At 54.8% G+C, this 22687-nt stretch overlaps 2 protein-coding genes across 2 annotated transcripts in view; both read left to right on the forward strand.

The window, feature by feature from the left end:
* The first annotated feature begins 505 nt into the window (after positions 1-505).
* Positions 506-13250, forward strand: SERPINA11 (serpin family A member 11). Its single transcript, XM_066344636.1, has 5 exons — positions 506-698; positions 6738-7383; positions 8432-8687; positions 11889-12036; positions 12835-13250. The coding sequence occupies exons 2-5, from the start codon at positions 6741-6743 to the stop codon at positions 13036-13038; spliced, it is 1251 nt and encodes a 416-aa protein (XP_066200733.1). The 5' UTR covers positions 506-698; positions 6738-6740; the 3' UTR covers positions 13039-13250.
* A 2097-nt stretch (positions 13251-15347) lies between these two features.
* Positions 15348-22687, forward strand: part of LOC136377617 (alpha-1-antitrypsin-like) — a 58356-nt gene continuing 51016 nt past the window's right edge. Inside the window, exon 1 of the mRNA XM_066344639.1 lies at positions 15348-15447. The gene's annotated coding sequence lies outside the window, so the exon portion shown is untranslated. The remainder of the gene's footprint in view (positions 15448-22687) is intronic.

Here is a 22687-nt window from a genome sequence, read left to right on the forward strand (position 1 = left end):
GAGTGGTGGTAAAGGCTTTGCCTGGGGAGACAGGCATGTCTCTGAGCGCAGACCCACGCCCTGGGTGAAGAGCTAGAGCCTCAGTTTCCCATCGGTAAAGCAGTGAAGATAGTGCCTCTCTCACATTCTTCTTCCACAGTTTTATTCATAAATAATCGACATGCATCACCGTGTAAGATCAAGGAGCACAGCCCGATGGTTTTAGTTGCACGTACTATGCAGTGGTGGCCACTACACGGTTAGCTAACATCTTGCATTTTTTTTGCGAGGGTGACCCTTTGTAGGACAGGCAGGCGGGACGGGGCCTCTGACAAACAGGTCCCTGCTGTCAGCCCTGGTCTGGGACTCTCCTCACGCCCGCCCGTGGGGCCCAGAACCCCAGCCCACTCTTTGTAGGACAGGCAGGCGGGACGGGGCCTCTGACAAACAGGTCCCTGCTGTCGTCAGCCCTGGTCTCGAACTCTCCTCATGCCCACCCGCCCGTGGGGCCCAGAATCCCAGCACACTCTTTGTAGGACAGGCAGGCGGGACGGGGCCTCTGACAAACAGGTCCCTGCCTGTTTGCTGCACACTGTCTTCATTCCGGTTCCAGGAACTGACTGGACAAATATTGACTGGCTGCTGTGATCACCAAACACCATTCCCCTGTGGGGCGCAGGCGATGCAGTGAGGACCCGGGCCAGCGCAGGGTCCCTGCTGTGAGTACCAGGCTTGCTCTGGGAATGAAAGCAGGGTGGCGGGCCGGGGCGGGCACTGCCTCTCTCTCTCTCTCTCTCTCTCTCTCTTTCTGTTTCTCTCTCTCTCTCTCTGGCTTTCACAGCAGGGATGGGAGAACTGAGTCCCTTAAAGAAAATATGCCATGATGTTCTGCTTCTAAGGTTTGAGGTTGGAGCGTCAGGTTTTAAATGCCCTTTTATGAAAAATAAATTAGTCTTCAAAAATTTTGAGAGAGGAACTCCCGGTATTCCTGGCTGATAGACCAGAAAACAGAAGAATACAACCCAAAGCAAAGTGACTAGACTGCTGTAGCAAACTGACTAGAAGCTCAGTCACATGAAAAGGGTCGCTCTTCAGAGCCCCGGTCTGAACTTGGAGTCACTCCCCCGCCACTTAACAGGTGCCTGTCTTGACCTCGAGTCTCGGTTTCTCCACGTGTACAACGGGGATCATAACATCCGTGCCTTAAGGGTCTCGTAGGGTTGAATGGAATGACACGGAGCAAGTGTTTCCCAGCCGGCGGCGTTGGGGCGGGACCGCGCTCACCAGGCAGGACTGCCTAGCCTTTCCGGAGCTTGCTCTCGCCCGCGCCAAATCCCTCTCCAGTCTTTGAGATGGTCCCAAACCATCGTGCTCGACCCTCCCCTGCACTGTAGAACATCTCTGGCTGGGGATGCAACCAGCTACAATCTAGCTAACATCCCCAAAACACAAAATGAACAATAGACAGGAATATTATAATGAATTAGTGAAGTTCCTAATTTTCCTCTGGGATCTTTCCAGAAAAGAAAGGAAAGAAGGACATGGGATATAATTACACCCAGACTCGGTAGAAAGGGGTGAAAATGAACACTGTGTACGTTCCCTGTGCCAGGTGCTTCATGCACTGTGAGTCTTGTAATCCTCAAGGGACCTCCACCCCCAGAAGGTAGACGTTATTATTTGCGTTTTGCGAACAGGGACAGCAGTTCAGAGAGAGAGGTTCCTTTGCACAGAACCAGACAGTGAGGGACTCCTGAGCTGTGAGTCAGACCCAGGCCCCTATCCTCATAACTCGGTCCTCATCGGGAGCTGTGTCCTTCGGCAAGCCTGGGAGCTGCTTGGCGCGCAGGAGGTTGAACACTGTAGTGACCTCAATGGGACAAAAAGGATAAGCCCAAAATAGTCCCGTGGTAGTTGTATTTCTTATCTTCCCCAGGGGCAGACCAGTTCTGCTTCTTCCAAATCCCCCGTCGAAAGGAAACCCAACATTGGGAATGGAAACTGCCGCTAGGCAGGGAGGAGGCAGGCAGGACGTGGCCTTGGGAGACTGCCCACAGCACTTTGACCAGTTTCGACATCACCAACGATGAGGTTACATATGAGGTTACATCCATCCCTCCGGACGACCGGCCTTCAGGCTCAGCGGAGCGGTCAGGGCAGCAGGCACTACAATCCTCCTGCAAAAATACGCTCTCTCCCACACAGTCGGAGTCTGTGACTGATCCAGGGGCCACTGGTTTGGGCCAACGGCACTCAAGGTGCTGATTAAGGCACAGACGTTATCAGGACAAACACACAACAACAAGAACCGGCTGGTCAGCAGTGAACAGCCCCTGTGGACTAGGCCAGGGGAGGTGTCTGTTTTGAAGGGAGCAGGGGGAAGACACCCTCCCTACGGGGACATCAAGGTGCGGGGAGTCAGAGTGAGCACCGTGTGCTCTGTGCGCACGTGGGCATGTGCAGGAGACACTGAGATGGAAGGGGCAGTACACGGAGGCAGAGTGGCACCGTGGCCCCGTGTGCTCTGTGCGCACGTGGGGATGTGCGGGAGGCACTGAGAGGGGAGGGGGCAGTACACGGAGGCAGAGTGAGCACCGTGTGCTCTGTGCACACGTGGGGATGTGCGGGAGGCACTGAGGGGGGAGGGGGGCAGTACACGGAGGCAGAGTGAGCACCGTGTGCTCTGTGCACACGTGGGGATGTGCGGGAGGCACTGAGAGGGGAGGAGGCAGTACACGGAGGCAGAGTGAGCACCGTGTGCTCTGTGCGCACGTGGGGATGTGCGGGAGGCACTGAGGGGGGAGGGGGGCAGTACACGGAGGCAGAGTGGCACCGTGGCCCCGTGTGCTCTGTGCGCACGTGGGGATGTGCGGGAGACACTGAGACGGAGGGGGCAGTACACGGAGGCAGAGTGAGCACCGTGTGCTCTGTGCACACGTGGGGATGTGCGGGAGGCACTGAGAGGGGAGGAGGCAGTACACGGAGGCAGAGTGAGCACCGTGGCCCCGTGTGCTCTGTGCACACGTGGGGATGTGCGGGAGGCACTGAGAGGGGAGGGGGCAGTACACGGAGGCAGAGTGAGCACCGTGTGCTCTGTGCACACGTGGGGATGTGCGGGAGGCACTGAGGGGGGAGGGGGGCAGTACACGGAGGCAGAGTGAGCACCGTGTGCTCTGTGCACACGTGGGGATGTGCGGGAGGCACTGAGGGGGGAGGGGGGCAGTACACGGAGGGAGAGTGGCCCCGTGGCCTCGTGTGCTCTGTGCACACGTGGGGATGTGCAGGAGACACTGAGACGGAGGGGGCAGTACACGGAGGCAGAGTGGCCCCGTGGCCCCGTGTGCTCTGTGCACACGTGGGGATGTGCGGGAGACACTGAGACGGAGGGGGCAGTACACGGAGGCAGAGTGAGCACCGTGTGCTCTGTGCACACGTGGGGATGTGCAGGAGACACTGAGACGGAGGGGGGCAGTACACGGAGGGAGAGTGGCCCCGTGGCCCCGTGTGCTCTGTGCACACGTGGGGATGTGCGGGAGACACTGAGACGGAGGGGGCAGTACACGGAGAACAGTGAGCACCGTGGCCCCGTGTGCTCTGTGCGCACGTGGGGATGTGCGGGAGGCACTGAGAGGGGAGGGGGCAGTACACGGAGGCAGAGTGAGCAGGCAGCCCCCGTGTGCTCTGTGCGCACGTGGGGATGTGCGGGAGGCACTGAGACGGAAGGGGGCAGTACACGGAGGCAGAGTGAGCAGGCAGGCCCCGTGTGCTCTGTGCACACGTGGGGATGTGCAGGAGACACTGACAGGGGAGGGGGCAGTACACGGAGGCAGAGTGAGCAGACAGGCCCTGTCTACACTGCAGCTTCCCCTCCAGCTGAGCTGCACTCCAGCCTGAAGCAGGGCTGGCCTGCTCCTACGTCCTCTCTGTAACAAAGCACAAGAGGTCCTGTGTTAGCCTCCTGGGCTGTCATAACAGAGGATCACGGACGGGCAGCTTCCACAGCAGAAACGTGTTGTCTGTCTCTGGTTCTGGTGGCCAGAATTCCAAGATTGAGGTGTGGGCAGCATCGGTTCCTTCTGAGGCGGAGGGAGGGCTGTCGTGGGCCTCACCCTGACCTTTGGCGGTTTGCTGGGGTCTTGGGCAGGCCTTGGCTTGTAGATCTCGGCCTTCATCTCACACGACGTTCTCCTGAGCGTGTCTGTGTCCAAAGTTTCCCCTTTCTGTAAGGACACCAGTCATATTGAATTAGGGGTCCATCCACTGAGTTCACCTTAACTAATTACCTCTCAGTGACCCAGTTTCCAAACAAGATCACACTCTGAGATATTGGAGATTAAGACTTTAGCATATGAATTTGGGGTGCAGGAATGCGCAGTTCAACCCATAACAGAAATCTCTCCCAAACCTCTGGATCAATTAAGATGTAGTTCAGGGATCCCCAAACTTTTTACACAGGGGGCCAGTTCACTGTCCCTCAGACCGTTGGAGGGCCGGACTATAAAAAAAAACTATGAACAAATCCCTATGCACACTGCACATATCTTATTTTAAAGTAAAAAAACAAAATGGGAACAAATACAATATTTAAAATAAAGAACAAGTAAATTAAAATCAACAAACTGACCAGTATTTCAATGGGAACTATGGGCCTGCTTTTGGCTAATGAGATGGTCAATGTGCTCCTCTCACTGACCACCAATGAAAGAGGTGCCCCTTCCAGAAGTGCAGCAGGGGCCGGATAAATGGCCTCAGGGGGCTACATGTGGCCCGCGGGCTGTAGTTTGGGGACCCCTGATGTAGTTGAAGACACTGCATGTGACAAGTTTGATGGAGGCGGAGCTGATCTGTCCCTCCTGTCTGCCCCCAGGCCCCACCCACCGTCTGCCTTTGCTGCCTGCTCTAGGGCTGTGGGTAGGGCTCTACCCCACAAGGTCCCCAAGGTCCTCCTATCCACAAGCAGGCCATGGAAGGTCACAGGGTAGAGGGCGCTCCTCTCGGGCAGGCCTGTCCCAGGAGTTGCCCACAACATCCTCTCCCCTCTAACGGGCAACATTATCATTAACAGCCACACCGAGATGCAAAGGAGCCCGGGCCACACTCACTGTCACAGTGTCCCGAACATTTGCTCCAGAGTTTTGGGCATCATCCCAATCCTTGAAACTTAACACATGATTGGAAGAATGGCTGGAAAGAAGACAGGAAGGGAGGGAGAGGGGGAGGGAGGGAGGGAGAGAGGGAAGGAAGGAAGGAGGAAGGAAGGAAGGAAGGAAGGAAGGAAGGAAGGAAGGAAGGAAGGAAGGAAGGAAGAGAGGGGGGGGAGGGAGGGAGGGAGGGAGGGAGGGAAGGAAGGAAGGAAGGAAGGAAGGAAGGAAGGAAGGAAGGAAGGAAGGAAAGAAAGAAGGAGGGAAGGAGGGAAGGAAGGAAGGAAGGAAGGAAGGAAGGAAGGAAGGAAGAGAGGGAGGGGGGAGGGAGGGAGGGAGGGAAGGAAGAGAGGGAGGGGGGGAGGGAGGGGGAGGGAGGGAGGGAGGGAAGGAAGGAAGGAAGGAAGGAAGGAAGGAAGAAAGGAAGAGAGGGAGGGGGGGAGGGAGGGAGGGAGGGAGGGAGGGAAGGAAGGAAGGAAGGAAGGAAGGAAGGAAGGAAGGAAGGAAGGAAGGAAGGAAGAGAGGGAGGGGGGAGGGAGGGAGGGAAGGAGGGAAGGAAGGAAGGAAGGAAGGAAGGAAGAGAGGGAGGGGGGGAGGGAGGGAGGGAGGGAGGGAGGGAGGGAGGGAAGGAAGGAAGGAAGGAAGGAAGGAAGGAAGAGAGGGAGGGGGGAGGGAGGGGGGAGGGAGGGAGGGAGGGAGGGAGGGAGGGAAGGAAGGAAGGAAGGAAGGAAGGAAGGAAGAGAGGGAGGGGGGGAGGGAGGGAGGGAGGGAGGGAAGGAAGGAAGGAAGGAAGGAAGGAAGGAAGGAAGAGAGGGGGGGGGAGGGAGGGAGGGAGGGAAGGAAGAGAGGGAGGGGGGGAGGGAGGGGGGAGGGAGGGAGGGAGGGAAGGAAGGAAGGAAGGAAGGAAGGAAGGAAGAAAGGAAGAGAGGGAGGGGGGGAGGGAGGGAGGGAGGGAGGGAGGGAAGGAAGGAAGGAAGGAAGGAAGGAAGGAAGGAAGGAAGGAAGGAAGAGAGGGAGGGGGGGAGGGAGGGAGGGAGGGAGGGAAGGAAGGAAGGAAGGAAGGAAGGAAGGAAGGAAGGAAAGAAAGAAGGAGGGAAGGAGGGAAGGAGGGAAGGAAGGAAGGAAGGAAGGAAGGAAGGAAGGAAGGAAGGAAGGAAGGAAGGAAAGAAAGAAGGAGGGAAGGAGGGAAGGAGGGAGGGAAGGAAGGAAGGAAGGAAGGAAGGAAGGAAGGAAGGAAGGAAGGAAGGAAGGAAGGAAGGAAGGAAGGAAGGAAGGAAGGAAGGAAGGAAGGAAGGAAGGAAGGAAGGAAGGAAGGAAGGAAGGAAGGAAGGAAGGAAGGAAGGAAGGAAGGAAGGAAGGAAGGAAAATAGGCCACGGAAGTTGTTTCATAGCCCCGAGTCCCATTCCGAACATGGTAGAGACGCACCGGTGTGTGAAGCCGATGAAGAGCCGCTGTGCTAACTGGAGCCTCGGGAGGACGTGTCCAGAGCCCCGCCTGCCGTCCCCCAACCCCTCCTCTGCAGGGCCCCTCGGGACGCCTGTGGGGTACAGCTTGGGTGTGAGGTTTGTTGTATGAGCAATGGGAAGAGAGTGATGTGTTCAAGGTCTTGCTTCCAGAGGATGGGGCCAGCGTGGCTGTGGCTACTGGGGGCAGGGATCCTGGCCTCCGCCCACTACCAGCCCTCTCCTGCCCATGGAGATAAGAGTCCGAGGAGGCCTCCAGCCCCCGCCGGTCAGCTGTCAGAGCCCGCGCCCACCTACCACAAAATCACACCCACCATTACCAACTTCGCTCTGCGTCTGTACAAGCGGCTGGCAGTGGAGACCTCGGGAAACATCCTCTTCTCTCCAGTGAGCATCTCCACCGCCCTGGCCCTGCTCTCTCTCGGGGCCCAGGCCGACACCTCCACTCAGATCCTGGAGGGCCTGGGCTTCAACCTCACGGAGACCCCGCCAGCCGACATCCACCGGGGCTTCCAGAGCCTCGTCCGCACCCTTGACCTGCCCAGCCCCAAACTTGAACTGAAAGTGGGCAGCGCGCTCTTCCTGGACAAGCAGCTGCAGCCCCGGCAGCAGTTTCTGGACGACGTCCGGGAGCTGTACGGGGCTTCTGCTCTTTCCGCTAACTTCACGGACTCCGCCACCACGGGGCGGCAGATCGACGCCTACGTGAGAAAGCAGACGTACGGGCAGGTGGTGGGCTGCCTCCAGGAGCTCAGCGACGACACCCTCATGGTCCTCCTCAACTACATCTTCTTCAAAGGTGAGCGCCGCCCGCCCGGGAGGCCCAGGGCCACCCCCGCCTTTCTACAATTGCCTTTCTGGCGCTTGCTTTACATATTCCATCTTGTTAACTAAATTCTTTCTTTTTCTCAGTTTGAATATTAGGGACTTGGGACGTAGAGGGTGGCCCTCCAACTTCTGTGTTGAAGGTTGTGGTTGTCTAGAGGCGGGTGGTTAGATGGAGTCACTCAGTGTTTGCCACGAACACAAGCTGTGGAGGCGGAGTCGGGCCCCAACCCCTGCCCTACCGCCGATGGGTCTGCAAGTTGAGAACGTCTCATAAATGTACAGAGAGACTCAACTTTGCCTCTCTGACACAGAAATTACAAAACTTGCTTACTATTAGTTTTTTGTTTATTTGTTCGTTTTTACAGAGATAGAGAGAGAGTCAGAGAGAGAGAGAGAGACAGAGAGAGGGATAGACAGGGACAGACAGACAGGAATGGAGAGATGAGAAGCATCAATCATCAGTTTTTCGTTGCGACACCTTAGTTGTTCATTGATTGCTTTCTCATATGTGCCTTGACCGTGGGCCTTCAGCAGACTGAGTAACCCCTTGCTCAAGCCAGCAAGCTTGCGTCCAAGCTAGTGAGCTTTGCTCAAAGCAGATGAGCCTGCGCTCAAGCTGGCAACCTCAGGGTCTTGAACCTGGGTCTTCCGCATCCCAGTCCGATGCTCTATCCACTGCGCCACCACCTGGCCAGGCGCTTACTATTAGTTTTAATGGAGCTCTAAAGAGATAATGCCTGACACATGGAAGGTGCTTAGTAGATATATGGAAATACTTTCCCCCTCTTGAATGCTAAGTCGCTCTGAAACGGAATAGAATCATAGGCCCTTAGAGCTCAGATTCTGGGGACTTGTTCTGGTGGCTGAACCGGACCTATGTTCTGGCCTCCTGATCACTTGTGTGCCTGAGACGTTCATCCCCAGGAGTAAGTCACCAAACCAGCATGGCTCAGAGCACATCTGCCCAGAGCGCTCTCTCGGAGGGTGTGCTCATGGCTATACGGGTTCTGTGTCCTAAGCCAAGTGGAAGCGCCCTTTCCATCACTACCAGAGCCAGAAGCAGGAGAGGGCCTCTCCCCGCATCCCCATGATGCAGCAGAAGGCAATGCACAGGTTCCTCTACGACCCGGCCATGGCCTGCACCGTGCTGCAGATAGAGTTCAGCGGGAACGCCGTGGCCCTGCTGGTCCTCCCTGACCCGGGGGAGATGGAGCAGGTGGAGGCCTCGCTGCAGCCTGAGACCCTGAGGAAATGGAGCCAGCTGCTCCTGCCCAGGTAAGTGACAAACCGGAAGGACGTAGGTCCGGCTGACCCGGTCCAAAACCCCGAGCTGTTCTTTATGGACTCCAGTGACAAGAGTCCAGCCTCCGGGTTAGGCTGAACAACCTAACCTCTCAGGCGCTTTTCTTGCCTTTTGGGCTTCAGATTTCCTCCTTTGTAAACCAAGGCTACAATAACCACCACGATGGGATGTTCGGAGAATCCGCTGAGTTAATACACACGGAGCCCTGAGTGCTCCCGGATCAGGAGAGGTGCTCCCCGGGCATGAGTCTTGACCCCCCTCCCGCGTCCTTCTTCCCAGCTCCCTTTCCTCTTGCTTCTCCCTTTTCCAAAGAATAACACCAGCAGAAGGTGGTTAAATGTGGCCAAAAAAAACAAACAAACAAACAAAAAAAACTATATCAAGAACAATAATTAAGAATAACTATGACTCCCACAGAACAGTGTGTATTTCTTAAAAGTGCATCTTTTTTTCAATTAAAGCATTCCTTAAAGAAAGCAAACACCGTGAAGAGCACTGTCGAATCCAAGTGCCAGCTCAGCGGGTCGCAGCCCCAGCCCCTCCACCGCCCCCGCTTTCCGGTTGGTGCTGTGCTCACAGCAGTGTCCGCCTCTTCAGCTGGCCGAGGCCGCCCTCACGAGCCCCCTCCTTCCTGGGGCGTCTCTTTACAGGGAGCTCTGGGCTGAAATCTGGCCCTGAGTTCTAATTACCTCTTGCTGTATAACAAACCAGCCCAAAGTGGAATGATGGGGAAAAAACAGCTATTATTTCTCTTGTTTCTGTGAGTGGACCAGCCTCACTGGGCAGTTCCGACTCGGGGTCTCTCCTGTGCTGGAGGGAGACGATGGCGGGGGCGGGGGCCTGAGGACGCCCGCTCGGATGTCCGGTGCTGGGCCAGGCGGCTGTCACAGCGAAGGGCTGGTGCTGGGCCGGGCGGCTGTCACAGCGAAGGGCTGGTGCGAGGGCTGGTGCTGGGCCGGGCGGCTGTCACAGCGGAGGGCTGGTGCTGGGCCGGGCGGCTGTCACAGCGAAGGGCTGGTGCTGGGCCGGGCGGCTGTCACAGCGGAGGGCTGGTGCTGGGCCGGGCGGCTGTCACAGCGGAGGGCTGGTGCTGGGCCGGGCGGCTGTCACAGCGGAGGGCTGGTGCTGGGCCGGGCGGCTGTCACAGCGGAGGGCTGGTGCTGGGCCGGGCGGCTGTCACAGCGGAGGGCTGGTGCTGGGCCGGGCGGCTGTCACAGCGGAGGGCTGGTGCTGGGCCGGGCGGCTGTCACAGCGGAGGGCTGGTGCTGGGCCGGGCGGCTGTCACAGCGGAGGGCTGGTGCTGGGCCGGGCGGCTGTCACAGCGGAGGGCTGGTGCTGGGCCGGGCGGCTGTCACAGCGGAGGGCTGGTGCTGGGCCGGGCGGCTGTCACAGCGAAGGGCTGAGCAGGCATCCCTCGGTCGCCATGTGGCGTCTCCACGAAGCCAGCCTGGTCCTCCGCACGGCGGCTGGGCATCAGCGATGTTGCCACAGGGCAGCGCCGGGCCCCGCAGAGTTCCGACAGACCAGGAGTGGGAGCTCCTGCTCTCGGAAGACCTCGGCTTGGAAATGTCACTTCTGCCACATCCTCTTGGTCAGAGCAGTCAGAGTCCACCCAGATTTCTCTCCCAACCACCAGCCTTCTCTCGGTGTCCCAACCACACCGCCGTACCAGGCATAGAAAAGGGTGTTTGGTGTTGGGCAGAGATTCAAGTACCAAAGAAAAGAACACAGGTCAAGGACAGAGGCCAGGGTCTAAGGAGCTGTCCCTGTTGTCTATGAGTCTCTGATCAGTTCCTGATTCCAACCCAGCTCTGATCAGTTCCTGATTCCAACCCCGCAGTCTCATGCTCCCTTGCCGTGAGCCTTCCCCCTCTCACGAGGAAGTATCATAGAGTCTTCTAGAGCAATAGATTTCCCCCCAGGAAGGGTTCGTTTTGACCTCTTACTTTGACCTTCAAGAAGCAAAGCCAGTCCAAGTTGCTTTTCTAAATCTCGGATGTTCTTTTGCCAGAGTTATAACAGTAGAGCAGCATTTTCATGGGCTTTCAGACGTAAAACATTCGGACCACCGGGTCCCCCTCCCTCACCTGGTTCCCGGCTGCGAGGAAGGTCGCTAGCCTAGGGAACTCACGCTTCCTGGAAAGGGCTCCTCTTCATTCACACTGGTCGGACATCGACTGTGTGCTGGGCAGTCCCCTGACCCTTCTGCTGGACTCTGCCCCAAAACCCCCTCAAGGGCGGGGCCTGCCCTCCAAGTTCTGCCCGTTCTCCACCCCCATTTCCTCCTTTTCACAGTTTCACCCCCGACTGCCAACCGCCCACACTTCACCTGGGCATCTGGACCCTCACACTGCCCCCAGGAGTTAAGCTGGTCACAGTTCCCCAACCGGAATTAGGGTCTCTAAGCTGAATTCATTAGAGGCAGACGTTTCCACGCTGGTGATTATCAACCTGCCAAGCTTGCAGGTGCCCTAGTAACCCTCAAACAATAAGGAAGAAGAATAATCCCCCCAAAAGAAAAAGGACAGATTTGCTCTGCGTCCAAAGCAACTTGCAAGTTGAACCCAGGGAACATGGCGATGTGATGATGTCAAGGCGCGTCAGGGACAGAGAGAGTCATCCCGCGATCCGTACCCACACTCCACAGCCACCTTCTCTCATCAGACCCCTGGAACTCGGGCAGGGGAGAGGCGGTCGTGGCTTGCGTTGGGGGGTTGCCAGTGGATGGATTTAAGATATAGTTCCAAAGCTAGGCCGACAGGACCTCCTGGCGAATCCGACGTGGAGGTAGGAGAATGTTAACAATATGTGATGTGCGTTCGATCAGTCACGCTTTAGAAAAACCCAGCCCGGTGCTGGGCACCTAGAAAGCTCTCCCGCAGTGTGCCCAAGATAAAGACAGATGGCGGTGCCAGGGGTCTGCTCAGATCCAGACACAAGAAGCCTGACAGGGTCTGTGAAGAGATCACAGGAGGTCTATAACATCTGAAGAGGAGGGGGTTGGGGCATGTTGGGGCTGTGGGATGTTCTGGCGTAGCAGGGAGCACCGTGGGAAGACTGGTTCCCTTCACTCTGGGAAACGCTTCCCCTCCCGAAGCTCGACTGCCCAGCGTCTCGGGCAGCAGCAGCACCGGCCACGAGACAGCGCCCCTCCCTGTCTGGTTCTCTCTCAGCCTGCTGGACTTGCATCTGCCACGGTTTTCCATTTCTGGGACATACAACCTGGAGGGAATCCTTCCCCACATTGGTCTCTCCAACATATTCAACGCCGAAGCTGACTGGTCAGGAATCACTGGACAGCTCAACAAAACCATCTCCAGGGTAAGCTGGTGGGGGTGGGAGCGAGCACGCGCCTTTCCGCTTGGACATGAGGGGTATAGTTCAAAGTCAGGTTTGCCTTTCTTTTTCCTATTCTGGCTCTTTAGTGCCCCAATTCTGAAGGCTCCTTCTCATGGGCAGCACCCTTCCCACCTCTCTCTCCATATTCTTCAGAGCAAGGACACAGAGAGCTCAACAGACACATGGCGGGGTCCTCCACGAAGTCTTAGTGCCCTCGGTGTGAGATGAGCTCTGTGTTTACTCCTTCTACTTCTCCGAGGACGGGCAGTGGACCTCCCTCTGCCCTCGTCATCGCTGTGGAGCGTAGAGGGCCTGGCACAACGGGCAGCCCACTTACACTGAGCTCATAACCACTGCCTGAGGCAGGGCAAGCCATCTGAGAGACGGGGAAACTGAGGCCTGGGGAGGCACTGCAGGCCGCGGTGGAAAGCGACACTCGGGTCTATGCCCCGCGCCCCCGGGTGCTTGAGGAGTGTTCCTGCAGGTTGCTGTTGGGTTTTGCAGCCTGGCTCATGCTCGGGCAGCCCTCAGCCAGGCTCAAGCTTATCTGTCTTCTCAAGGAGCAAACACACCCTCGGGGCAAGTCCCTAAAACAGGAGAGAGGGGGAGAGGCGGGGAGAGGGGAAGATGAAACAAGGGCTAGTCTTGCTCTCTTGGAAGGCAGGGCTTGTAAGGACTGAATGAGAGGAGTCTCCTCCTCCCTCCCCTTAGCGGCTCACAAGGTGGAATCTGTCCCCTTGAGGGGTCCTGAGCCGCCTCTGCCCTCTGTCCTCCTTCTAGGTGTCACACAAAGCGGTCGTGGACATGAGCGAGCGGGGAACCCGGGCGGCGGCCGCCTCGGGCCTCCTCTCCCAGCCCCGGCCTCTGAACGTGACGTCGGCCCCGCACGCCCACTTCAACAGGCCTTTCCTGCTGTTCCTCTGGGAAGTGACCACCCAGAGCCTACTCTTCCTGGGAAAAGTCGTCAACCCGGCTGCAGGGTGACGTGGCGGGAGGCCAGGGGGTCTTGTCTCTCCGTTGCTGAACAAGCAGGCGGGCCAGCACCGGCCTGCACCACGGGTGATGTGAGGGCCAGTTCGTCGGTGTGCAGACATCCTAATAAAGGTGACCTGGGGCTTTGTGAACACTGAGGAGCACTGCTTACAGGGGGGTCGACCTCACTGTCCCCTCTGCTCTACAGTCTCCTTGAGCCTGGTGCCAGCTGGGGCCAGAGAGCTGGAGCTCAGAACAGCTTCCTGCCGTGGCTTCCTGCGAGGCGTACACTACCACCGCCGTCCCACGGGTCTTTCCTGACTGTCCTCCGGGTGAGGGTCCCAGGAGAAGGCACAGAGGACATCGAAGTCTCCTCCGCAGTGGTGGCCGGTGTTGGCTGTACAGCCAAGTGAGAGCGTCCTGGACTGTCACTGTCCAGACGCCGGGGTCCAGATCAGCTCGGAGGAGACAGGGCCAGGGCAGGAGCTCCATTAAGAGAAAGGGTGCAAGGATGGACCAGCGCACACATGGGCGTGTCCAACACGCCAAATCACATGTCCGAGGGCAACCCAGAGATCAGAGGAAGTGGGCGGGTTCCCATGCCGTGTGGCAATGCATGTAGACCAGATAGCTACTCAGTCAGTGGGGTGAACTGGGGGCGTGTTTGATTGCAGTGAGCTTCCCTCAGAAGTCAGAAGTCCCACGCCCGCACTGCACCCCCGCAGCCTTACAGGGGCGTCTGCCTGACCCTAGTGGGGAAGCGCAAAGGGATGTCAGCTGAGCTGCACGCACGGTGGGGCAAACGCATGTGCCAGTGGAGAGTATGCAAACCACTGTTCTTGTATTAGTATTTATTAATTATTGTATTATTTTCTATATAGAACACAGTAAATTTCTTTTGCCCCACCCTCTATATACTGAGTGTGACAATACCCGTCCCACAAGGAAGTCGGTGCCCAAGCCTAGAGGGTGGCTGTAGGTGGGGCATGTCTAGGAAGCAGTCATAACCCCCAAACCTCAGTGGTAGAACCCCGCCACCCCCAACACGCAGCCCAAGCAGGTGAGCCCTGAGCTGGATCTGAAAATCAGGTCATCCGGGAGGGTGAGGAAGACACGCTATGGCAAAGCCCCCTGGGAAAGAAAGGGGAAAGCCCGTTCTGGTAAAGCAAGAGGAAACCAGTTCTGCAGCAACACCGAGTTCAGGTCGCGGTCACCGTGGAAGGTAATGCGGAGGTGAGAGGTTGGAGGCTTCGATGCCAGGGTAGAGGCTGTGAACTTCCCCCTGTAGACAGCAGGGTTACCTGTAGGCTTGTGGGCAGGTGTGGATGAGGACACAGTGGTGACTGGGAGAGCCTTCCAACAGCCAGGCACGGGTAAGGCCGAGCGGGGTGAAGCCCGGGTGGGGGCCGGCAGGAAGGTACTGCATTGTGAGGTCCACCCTGACCACATGCTCTGTCTGGCCCTATCCACACCCCACCTCCACCACAGCGGGGAGCCATGTCACAGGGTGGGGTTCTGAGACAAAGACCCAGGCGGGGAAGGAAACAGCTCGGGGAAGGACGCGGTATAAAGGCGCACCTGTGTGTGACAGTTTCGCGGGAGGGACCCTGACCTCGTCCACCCTGTGCACACAGCACGGGCTCTCTCGGCTCCTCCTTCCTCTCTCCTTGGGAAACCAGCGGACGGACGCAGAGTTCCAACTCTGGCGGATTCTGACAACCTCCCGCTGGTCGGGCAACCTTGCACGCGTTGCTTGATCCCTCTGTGCCTCAGTTTCCCCTGCCAAATGGAAAGTATAAAACCCACTTGACAGAACGGCTGTGAAGATCAAACGAAGCCCCGAGTGTGACACATTAAATGCCAGATACGTCGTAGGTGCGCAGCGAACATTTTTCTCCCTCCTGGCCCATCAGTCCGGCTGCCCCAGCCACCAGGGCTGTCCTTCATTCCTGCAGAGCACAGCTCAGCTCTGGGGCATGTCCAAATCCCAAGTGGCCACTGGAACAGGTGTCAAATGTGACCCCTCCCAGCGAAACCATGTAGGTTGCACTTCCCCCAAACCCACAGGTGCGGATGGAGAGGCGTCAGGCGCTGTGCCTGGGCAGGAAAGGCTTAGTTTGCAGGGCGAGCCCGTCCTGGTGGCAGGGACATTCACTATGACACAGCGACACTGACAGGAAGGCTCTGGGCCAGGGCCCAGGGCTGGAACTGCGGAGGCAGCACGGGTGACGCCCTGGGGCTCTGCTCCACAAAAGCGCCTTGTTGGTGATCCCTCGTTCACTGAGCGGCTTCTCCCTCCCGCCTTCGGCTGCCCTGCCAGTCACCGGGGACTCCAGTCACCGGGGACTCCGGTAAGAGTCCTCCCAACTGGAGATTCCAAACGGACCTTTTAACCATCTGGAAGAACCTGACCCTTTCACAGTAAGTCAACAGCTACCTAAAATTTCTATTTTTAACGATCTTTTGATGCCCTGTTCAGTGGGGTTTGAACCCTCTTTGGAATGCCGTGGGGTCTCAGACATACTTGTTTTGTCGCTGGATGGCAGGTAACTTAGGTTTTGAGTGTTGGGACTAAACCCCTGTCTGGGTACAACATACATGAACACATAGGACCCCGTGCTGAAAACATCACTGGGGCCATGGGTGTCTGTCACCCCACCTCGAGGTTCCACGGGTCCCACAGAGCCCATGAAAATGGCCATAAAATGTCTACTCCCTTCGTTCCAGCCAAGAGCCGGGCGCAGAGGTTCACAGCTGACCCTGCGGGAGCGGGTCTGCTTCCGGACTGTTTGGGGACCATCCCGTCGAACTGTTTGTCTTTTTCCTGCGTCGACACCACATCGCCTAAATTAATGAATGCAGCTTCACAATGCGTCTCGATATTGAATCAGATCCTCCGGCTCTGTTTTTCAGAGGCAGCTGTTTGCCTGTTTTGCTTTGTTTGCCTTTAATGCGTGTCTGTTATGCGGTCCCACCAGCAGATGCGGGCGAGGTAGCTGGGACTCTGCCCTCCAGCTGCAGCCCCCCAGACCTCCGCGGCCCCCTCTTCCCATCCCCGCGGCAGCCCCGACGCCTAGATTACATTTCTAAACACCCTAAAAATATTTAATTATGGAAAAGACTTGCAGTGCCGCTGTTTTCGTGATCAAGAAATCAGAGTCATTGAAACAGGCTTTTTAAAATTTATTTATTTATTTTATTTGGACTGTATTCTTGTAGGATGTTTTCATCAGGTTTAGAATCTGGGGTTGGCAGATGTTTCCTCTCAGTGGCCTAAAGATGTCATTCTGTTATGTTTTGACTTTCACTGTTTGGTTTGAAGAGTTGTCTATAAGTCCTAATATTATCCTTGGAAGGGAATGACGTTCTTCTCCCTTCTGGCTGCTTTAAAATTTTTCCCTGTGTTTTATTTTTCTGTTTGTTTGGTTTTTGTCTTTCAATCATTTTAAAATGACGTCCCAAAGTGCACTTTTTCGTGTATTAATTCAGCTCAGGGTTCATATCACTTCTTGAATATGTGATTTGATGTCTGTTTTGGAAAATTCCTAGACACCATCTCTTTAAAACTGCTTCTATTCCCATTCTCTCTGCTTTTTCTGGAACCGCGGGGACACGGGTGTTAGGTGTTCCCGGCACGCGCTGCGCGTCCCTGCTGCGCGTCCCTGCTGCGCGTCCCTGCTGCGCGTCCCTGCTGCGCGTCCCTGCTGCGCGTCCCTGCTGCGCGTCCCTGCTGCGCTCCTGCGTTCCCACTCAGCTTGCTCCCGAGGCTTCCGCTGGGCGTCTCTACTTGCCTCTTCTCTGCTTCTAACTCTCTTTTGCTGTGTTTGATACTCTGTTAAGTGAACCCACTGAATTCTGAATTTCAGTTAGCTTCCAGTTCTTCACTTTTAGTGCTAGGGTTTGAATTTGATTCTTTTTAAAATGAAGTCTCTGTGGGGTTTTTTTTTCCTACCTTTTCATTTCTTTCACTATACAAAATAAGCGTGGTTATTTAAAAATCTGTATTTGGTAACTCCAATCTCTGAATTCTTGTGTTTATCTAATATTTTTTTCTCTTAGTTTTCAGTTATGTTTCCTGTAATTCAAAATGTCCGGTCATTTTTTATTGAATGCCAGACAATGTGTATGAAAGATTAGGTAGCTTTGAAGATTACCTTCCTCAAAAGATTTGACTTTCCTCTCTCGGGCAGGTGGAGTAGAGAAAGACCCCCACGATCCAGGCGTGGCGGGGTCTCGGTCCTCCGAGGCCTGGTTTGCTTGGCCTCGCCCCTGTGATGTGGCCGTTAGGTCTTTCTTGAAAGCCTGGGCTGTCTTCTCGGGCCCCGCGCCCTTCACACATCTGGGCAGCAATTTCTGTCTCCGGAGTTCTGAGAGCCGGCTCAAATCTGTTCTTCTAGTAGATGACTTCTGCATGGCTACTCAGCATCTCATCCCACACTCGCACCACTTAGGAGAAAGGAGATTCCGTGGTGAGAAATTGTATGCAGCGCCTTGGGTTCACAACTTTGGGCTTACCTCTGGGTTCTGAGTTGCTCAAGTCCTAACTGTGTGCTGGCTCTGAACTTGAATCTTTCTTCCCCAGCCCAGGGGCACTGTGATAGGCTCCAGGGCCAGAGCTGAATGCCCACCTCTACGCCCCAGGCTGCAGATCAGCACAGGCCCCAGGGGGAAGAGGCAGCACAGGTCCCAGGGGAAGAGGCAGCAGCAAACGTCAGCCTTGCCTCAGCGCATTTCTCTGCTCTCCGGAATCTGCGCTTCATCCTTAACGCTGCTTCCCTCACTGCACTCCGGGACCTTCAGCAATCTGTACTGCATATTTTATCCGGCTTTTTCATCTTTCTTGAGGAAGACTTAGCCTGACACTGCCCTCTCCGTCATAGTCAGAATCCAAATATATTCTTAATAGAGCACAGAGGACCCCGAGCTATGATGCTCATGCCAGCTGTGACAACCCCAAGTGACAGTTCATTTTATGTGTTAACTTGACTGGGCCCTGAGGTGCCCAGACACTTTTCTGAGTGTGTTCTGTGAAGGTGTTTGGATGAGATTAACATTGAAACCAGTAGACTAAGTAAAATCAGATTGCCCTCCGTAATGCTGGGTGGCCTTAATCTAATCAGTCAAAGTCCTGAATAGAACAAAAGGCTGGCCCTCCACTGAGTCAGGGGGAGTTCTCTTGCCTGATGGTCTTCAAACTGGGGTGTCAGCTCTGTGTATTGTGGACTCGCCAGCCTCCATACTTATTTGAGCCAATTCCATATCATTCATTAGGTAGAGACATAGATGGTACAGATATGAAGACGGAGGGAGACATAGACATAGGTATTGATTTAGATATCATCTCCTGTCGGCTCTGTTTCCCGGGTGAGCCCCACCACACTCATCTGCAATCCTAAATGGCCACTCCATTGCTCGAGAAGACCCTTGGGGGTAAGAAATGCTGTTATCTCTTCTCTGGATCTCTCGATATTGTAGAATAAGGTTATATTTTGCCTTTGTTCACTGATGTGTTAGAAGCCAGTGTGCTACTGAGGTTGTAAACAGGGCAAGGATCTAGAAACACCCACGAGTTTCCTGACGATTATGTCTGAACATGGTGCCAGAGCACACGGAAATCCATGGTTCTGCATTGTTGCCTGTGGCTGTGAGCCATGTCATCACCAAACCCCCGTCAGCTGGGCGGGGCCGCTGACACAGCCTCAGACCCCCAGGGCCGGTTTTGCCCAAACCCGAATCTGGAATATTGATTGCTCTAAAGATTTTTCAAGACAGAAAGCCAGTGGCAGGTGAGAGGACGAGGGAATCCGGGGCTGACGTGCACCCAGCGAGCAGACCGAGAGGGAACACGTCTGCCCCACGCCCCACGCCCCATGCTACGTGTCTGGTGGGGTTGTTTTCCCCTGGCTGCTCATGTGAGAGAGACAGCCCTCCACAGAGATGGAGGGCAGGCTGACCCAGCCCGGCTGCAGGGCTCAGGTCTGGACCAACTCACCGCGGCAGGGATCTGCGGCTGTCAGGAGGCGACTCAGAGAGCTGGGTCTCCTGGCTGGAGAAAGAACCGGAGATGAGAGCTTGTTCCCTGACTGAGGTGTTAACCCACAGGGTCTGCATCCATGGGCAGAGTTTCCAAGTCCAAGGGTCAAATTCAGTTTGTGGGCCACTAGTCTTCACTACCTACAAAATGCTCAGGCCACTAAACGTTTAAATAATAGCAGGATGGCCTGGGCAGGGAAGTCCATTCACTCTAGCACCAAACTGAGTAAGATTAATGGGACGACACGGAATCATATGAGTCTCTGGAGATGCCTTGATCAACTCTGTGTTTGAGAGGGAAATGTCTGACAAAGTCATGGGGATCCCTCAGATAATGGGTACCCTGAGCCTACGTCTTATCCCCCACCATTTACACAGAGAGAAGTTCTCAGAGGAAGAGATGTTTCGTCCCCGTCCACACCCACTGCCCCAAAGGCTAGTGCTGCCCCCTGCTGGTTACAGAGGGTCACTGACACATCCTAGAAGCAGATCAGCATCTCTTCTCCCTGGAGGCTGGGTTGAGGAAGAAGTGTGGGAGGGGTGGGTTGCCAGATTAAAAAAAAAACAAGATGCCCAGTTAAACCTAAATTTCAACAAATGACCTTTTAGTGTAAGTATAGCCCGTGCAATATTTGGGACACACTTATACCAAAAACTTTTGTCGTTGTCTATATAATATTCAAATTAACAAAGTGTACTGCATTGTTACTTGCTAAATCTGGTAACCCAGGGAAGAGTAGATGGTTGACACAGGTGAGAGGTGAGAAGAAAAGCCCATCAAGCTAAAGGGCTGGCTGGTCTGAGCCTCAGGGCAGAAGGGGCCGCGAGTCTGGTTAAATGAGGGTGAGAAGGAGCCGGCTCAGGCCCCTGCGTCTGCTGTGAGCAGACCCCAGGCAGCTTGTGGAGGGGCGGGAGACGCATGGCTCAGGTCGCCCCCCATCGCCAAGGTCTATAATATCCAGCTTCCTGCACAGCTGCCTGTGAGGTCGCCACCCCCCGCCCGCCCCACCCCCACACCACGACCACAGAGAGTCCGGCAGGGAGGAGACTCCCACGCGGTGTTTAATCCCGTGTTTATCAAGGTCAGCAGATCACAGAAATATTTCTTTTTCATAACTCTAACATCCCATAGCTTTAGTGTTCCTGCCACCCAGTTTAAGTAACAGCGCTCTGTCGTCTGCATTACCTGATCTAGGTAGGGCCCTTTCTTTTGTGGCTCTTTTTAAAGAAGCGCCTGGGGCCTGAAGAGGTAGTTGTCCCCCCCCCTCCCTCAGGTCACCCAGCACCCTGGAGCAAAGCTGGACTGAGACCTGGGGTCCTCCTAGCACGGACTGTCGGCAGTATTAGGAACGTTTATGCTACATACAGGGGAAAATATCGTATATAAAACAAGAACAGCAGTCATGGCAGCCGAGAAGTGAAAGGTGCAGGTGGGAGAGTTCACGGGGTTGAGAGGCAAGTCAGAGCTGAGCCCTCCGGGTGAGAGAGAAGAAAAAAAACCAAAGAGTGAGCAAGTGAGGCTCTTCCCTGGGAGCAGAGCGCCAGGCCGCCTGCTGACTACCTGCACCAGAAACCAGAGGCTGCCCGCAGGGCGGCCCAGCCCTGAGCCAGAGCAGGCTGGGTGAACTGGCAGACGGGCAGGGCGAGTCTCGGGGCACTGATGAAGGATCAGAGCCCTTGGAGCCACCAGCCTGCAGTCTCCACGTGCCGGGGAGACACCATCCTTGGCTCCGACGCCTTCGCCGCACGCAGGCCTTGCTCTCTGGGTTCAAGCCCCAGAAGCTGCGGCTTCAGTCGCTGGAGCTGGGAGACCTCGGGAAGGCTCCCTGCTCTGGTCTAGTGAGCGAGAGCAGACCAGGCAGATGTGCCGCAGCTGCCGTCACACGAGGAGGACCCCGCACCCCATACACACACTGTACCCACAGGGCTGAGCCTGGCCTGCCAGCCTGGCCCGGGAACCACCGCTGGGCCTCCATACCGCCCGGGCTGACAACACTGATATCCCCGAACGCCACAGTTCCTCCACCCTCAAAGCCTTTCCGGAAAGGCGATCAGAATCTAACTTTTCTCCCAAAAGGATTGAGGCTTTTACATAACCACAAAATATGAAAGGAAATAACTGAAGATTTTTTTTAAATACAAGAAAGGTCATTTCAGACAGTATGAAAAATGCAGAAATAGATATGCCAATCATTTATATTGTCCATACGAGTGCACTAGATTCAGTTATAAGCTCTTTGCTTTTGAAGCAAATACCATATATATATATGAGCTACTCAGCTTTTAGTAACAAGAAAGAGCGTAGATGTAAACGTTTTTCTTTGTTCCTTTTAGGAATTCACCTCCAGGGGGCCTTTATCTTAGCACAATTCTTCCTGCCCTGATTTTAAAAGGCACAGAAGTATTATTGTTCAAGTGACTGACACCTGCAATGGCTCTAAAAAGGTCAGGGATATACTAGGGTGTCTGACGGAGCCAAGCTAGATAAGCGGAGCGGAACAATGGAACAATGGGGCTTCGATTTGGAGCTCAGCTTTCAGGGAAGCGAGACAAGAAGGAAACTAAACTGGGGTTTGGATTGTCACTGCCTGCCAAGGCACTCCCCCCTGAGAGAGCTCTCCCGAGGATGGGCGTGTCCCGTGGCTAAGTGAGAAATGGGAAAGACACTTGTGGGTGTCACCAATTGTATGACTCAGCAACTAAGACAGAACTGCTCTACCAACGAGGACCTCCAGCCCCGTTGCGAAAGCTGCCTTTAGTAACATTTTATTACATGAGTCCTACATGATCACTATTTGCACTTCATAAAACCCATGAAACCAATATGGAAAATAACATAGTCACTCAAACACCCAGCACCCAGACTGAGTCCCATTAGCTTTTTGCTATATGTTTTTCTTATATAAATACATACATTGCTAAAATAGACACACACACACACACATGCATACACACATACTCACACTTACCAAACTGGGATCTTAATCTACATACTGCTTTTTAAACTTTTTTTTTTTTGGACACAATAACACTAATAACTAGATATTATTCCACTTTTAAGTGTGCCATATGTAAGTTTTTTAGTTTGAAATTATTTTTCAATAGACATTGCCATTGTTTCTTAATTTTAAAAACACCAAGATGCACATCTTCATAATGTATCTGTGGCATAAAATTGCTCACTCCAAGGATATGCAGATTATAGGATATCGAAGCATTTTTCTTTTCCAGATAATCTTCTCTAACAGTTGTATCCAAGCAACGGGGTAGCCCAGACTTTATTTGAGCTGTGATCACTTGTCAGCGAAGTTCTTATATACACACAGATCTATTTCTTCATCCTCACTCACTAGAGGGAGCCCCGTCTATGGTTTCGTACCTGGTACTGCAGGTGTTAATACCCTAGTTTTAGGATAGAGAACGAGTCTTCCATATTATCCGTACTTTAAAAACAGATTTTCCAGGATGTTTTGGGTTTTGGGGGGTTTTCTTATAAATTTTTATTAATTTTAATGGGGTGACATCAATAAATCAGGGTACATATATTAAAAAAAAACATGTCCAGGTTATCTTATCATTTAATTATGTTGCATACTCATTACCCAAAGTCAGATTGTCCTCCGTCACC

Source organism: Saccopteryx leptura, chromosome 6 (genome assembly GCF_036850995.1).
Source record: "Saccopteryx leptura isolate mSacLep1 chromosome 6, mSacLep1_pri_phased_curated, whole genome shotgun sequence".
In the NCBI taxonomy this organism is placed as follows: Eukaryota; Metazoa; Chordata; class Mammalia; order Chiroptera; family Emballonuridae; genus Saccopteryx; species Saccopteryx leptura.

Bases quoted from the DNA above. Each gene is read 5' to 3' on its own strand.
- SERPINA11 (XM_066344636.1), top strand. From the start codon at position 6,741: ATGGGGCCAGCGTGGCTGTGGCTACTGGGGGCAGGGATCCTGGCCTCC. The intron at 8,688-11,888 runs GTAAGTGACAAA...GTTCTCTCTCAG, and splicing joins AGCCAGCTGCTCCTGCCCAG to CCTGCTGGACTTGCATCTGC. The intron at 12,037-12,834 runs GTAAGCTGGTGG...TCCTCCTTCTAG, and splicing joins TCAACAAAACCATCTCCAGG to GTGTCACACAAAGCGGTCGT.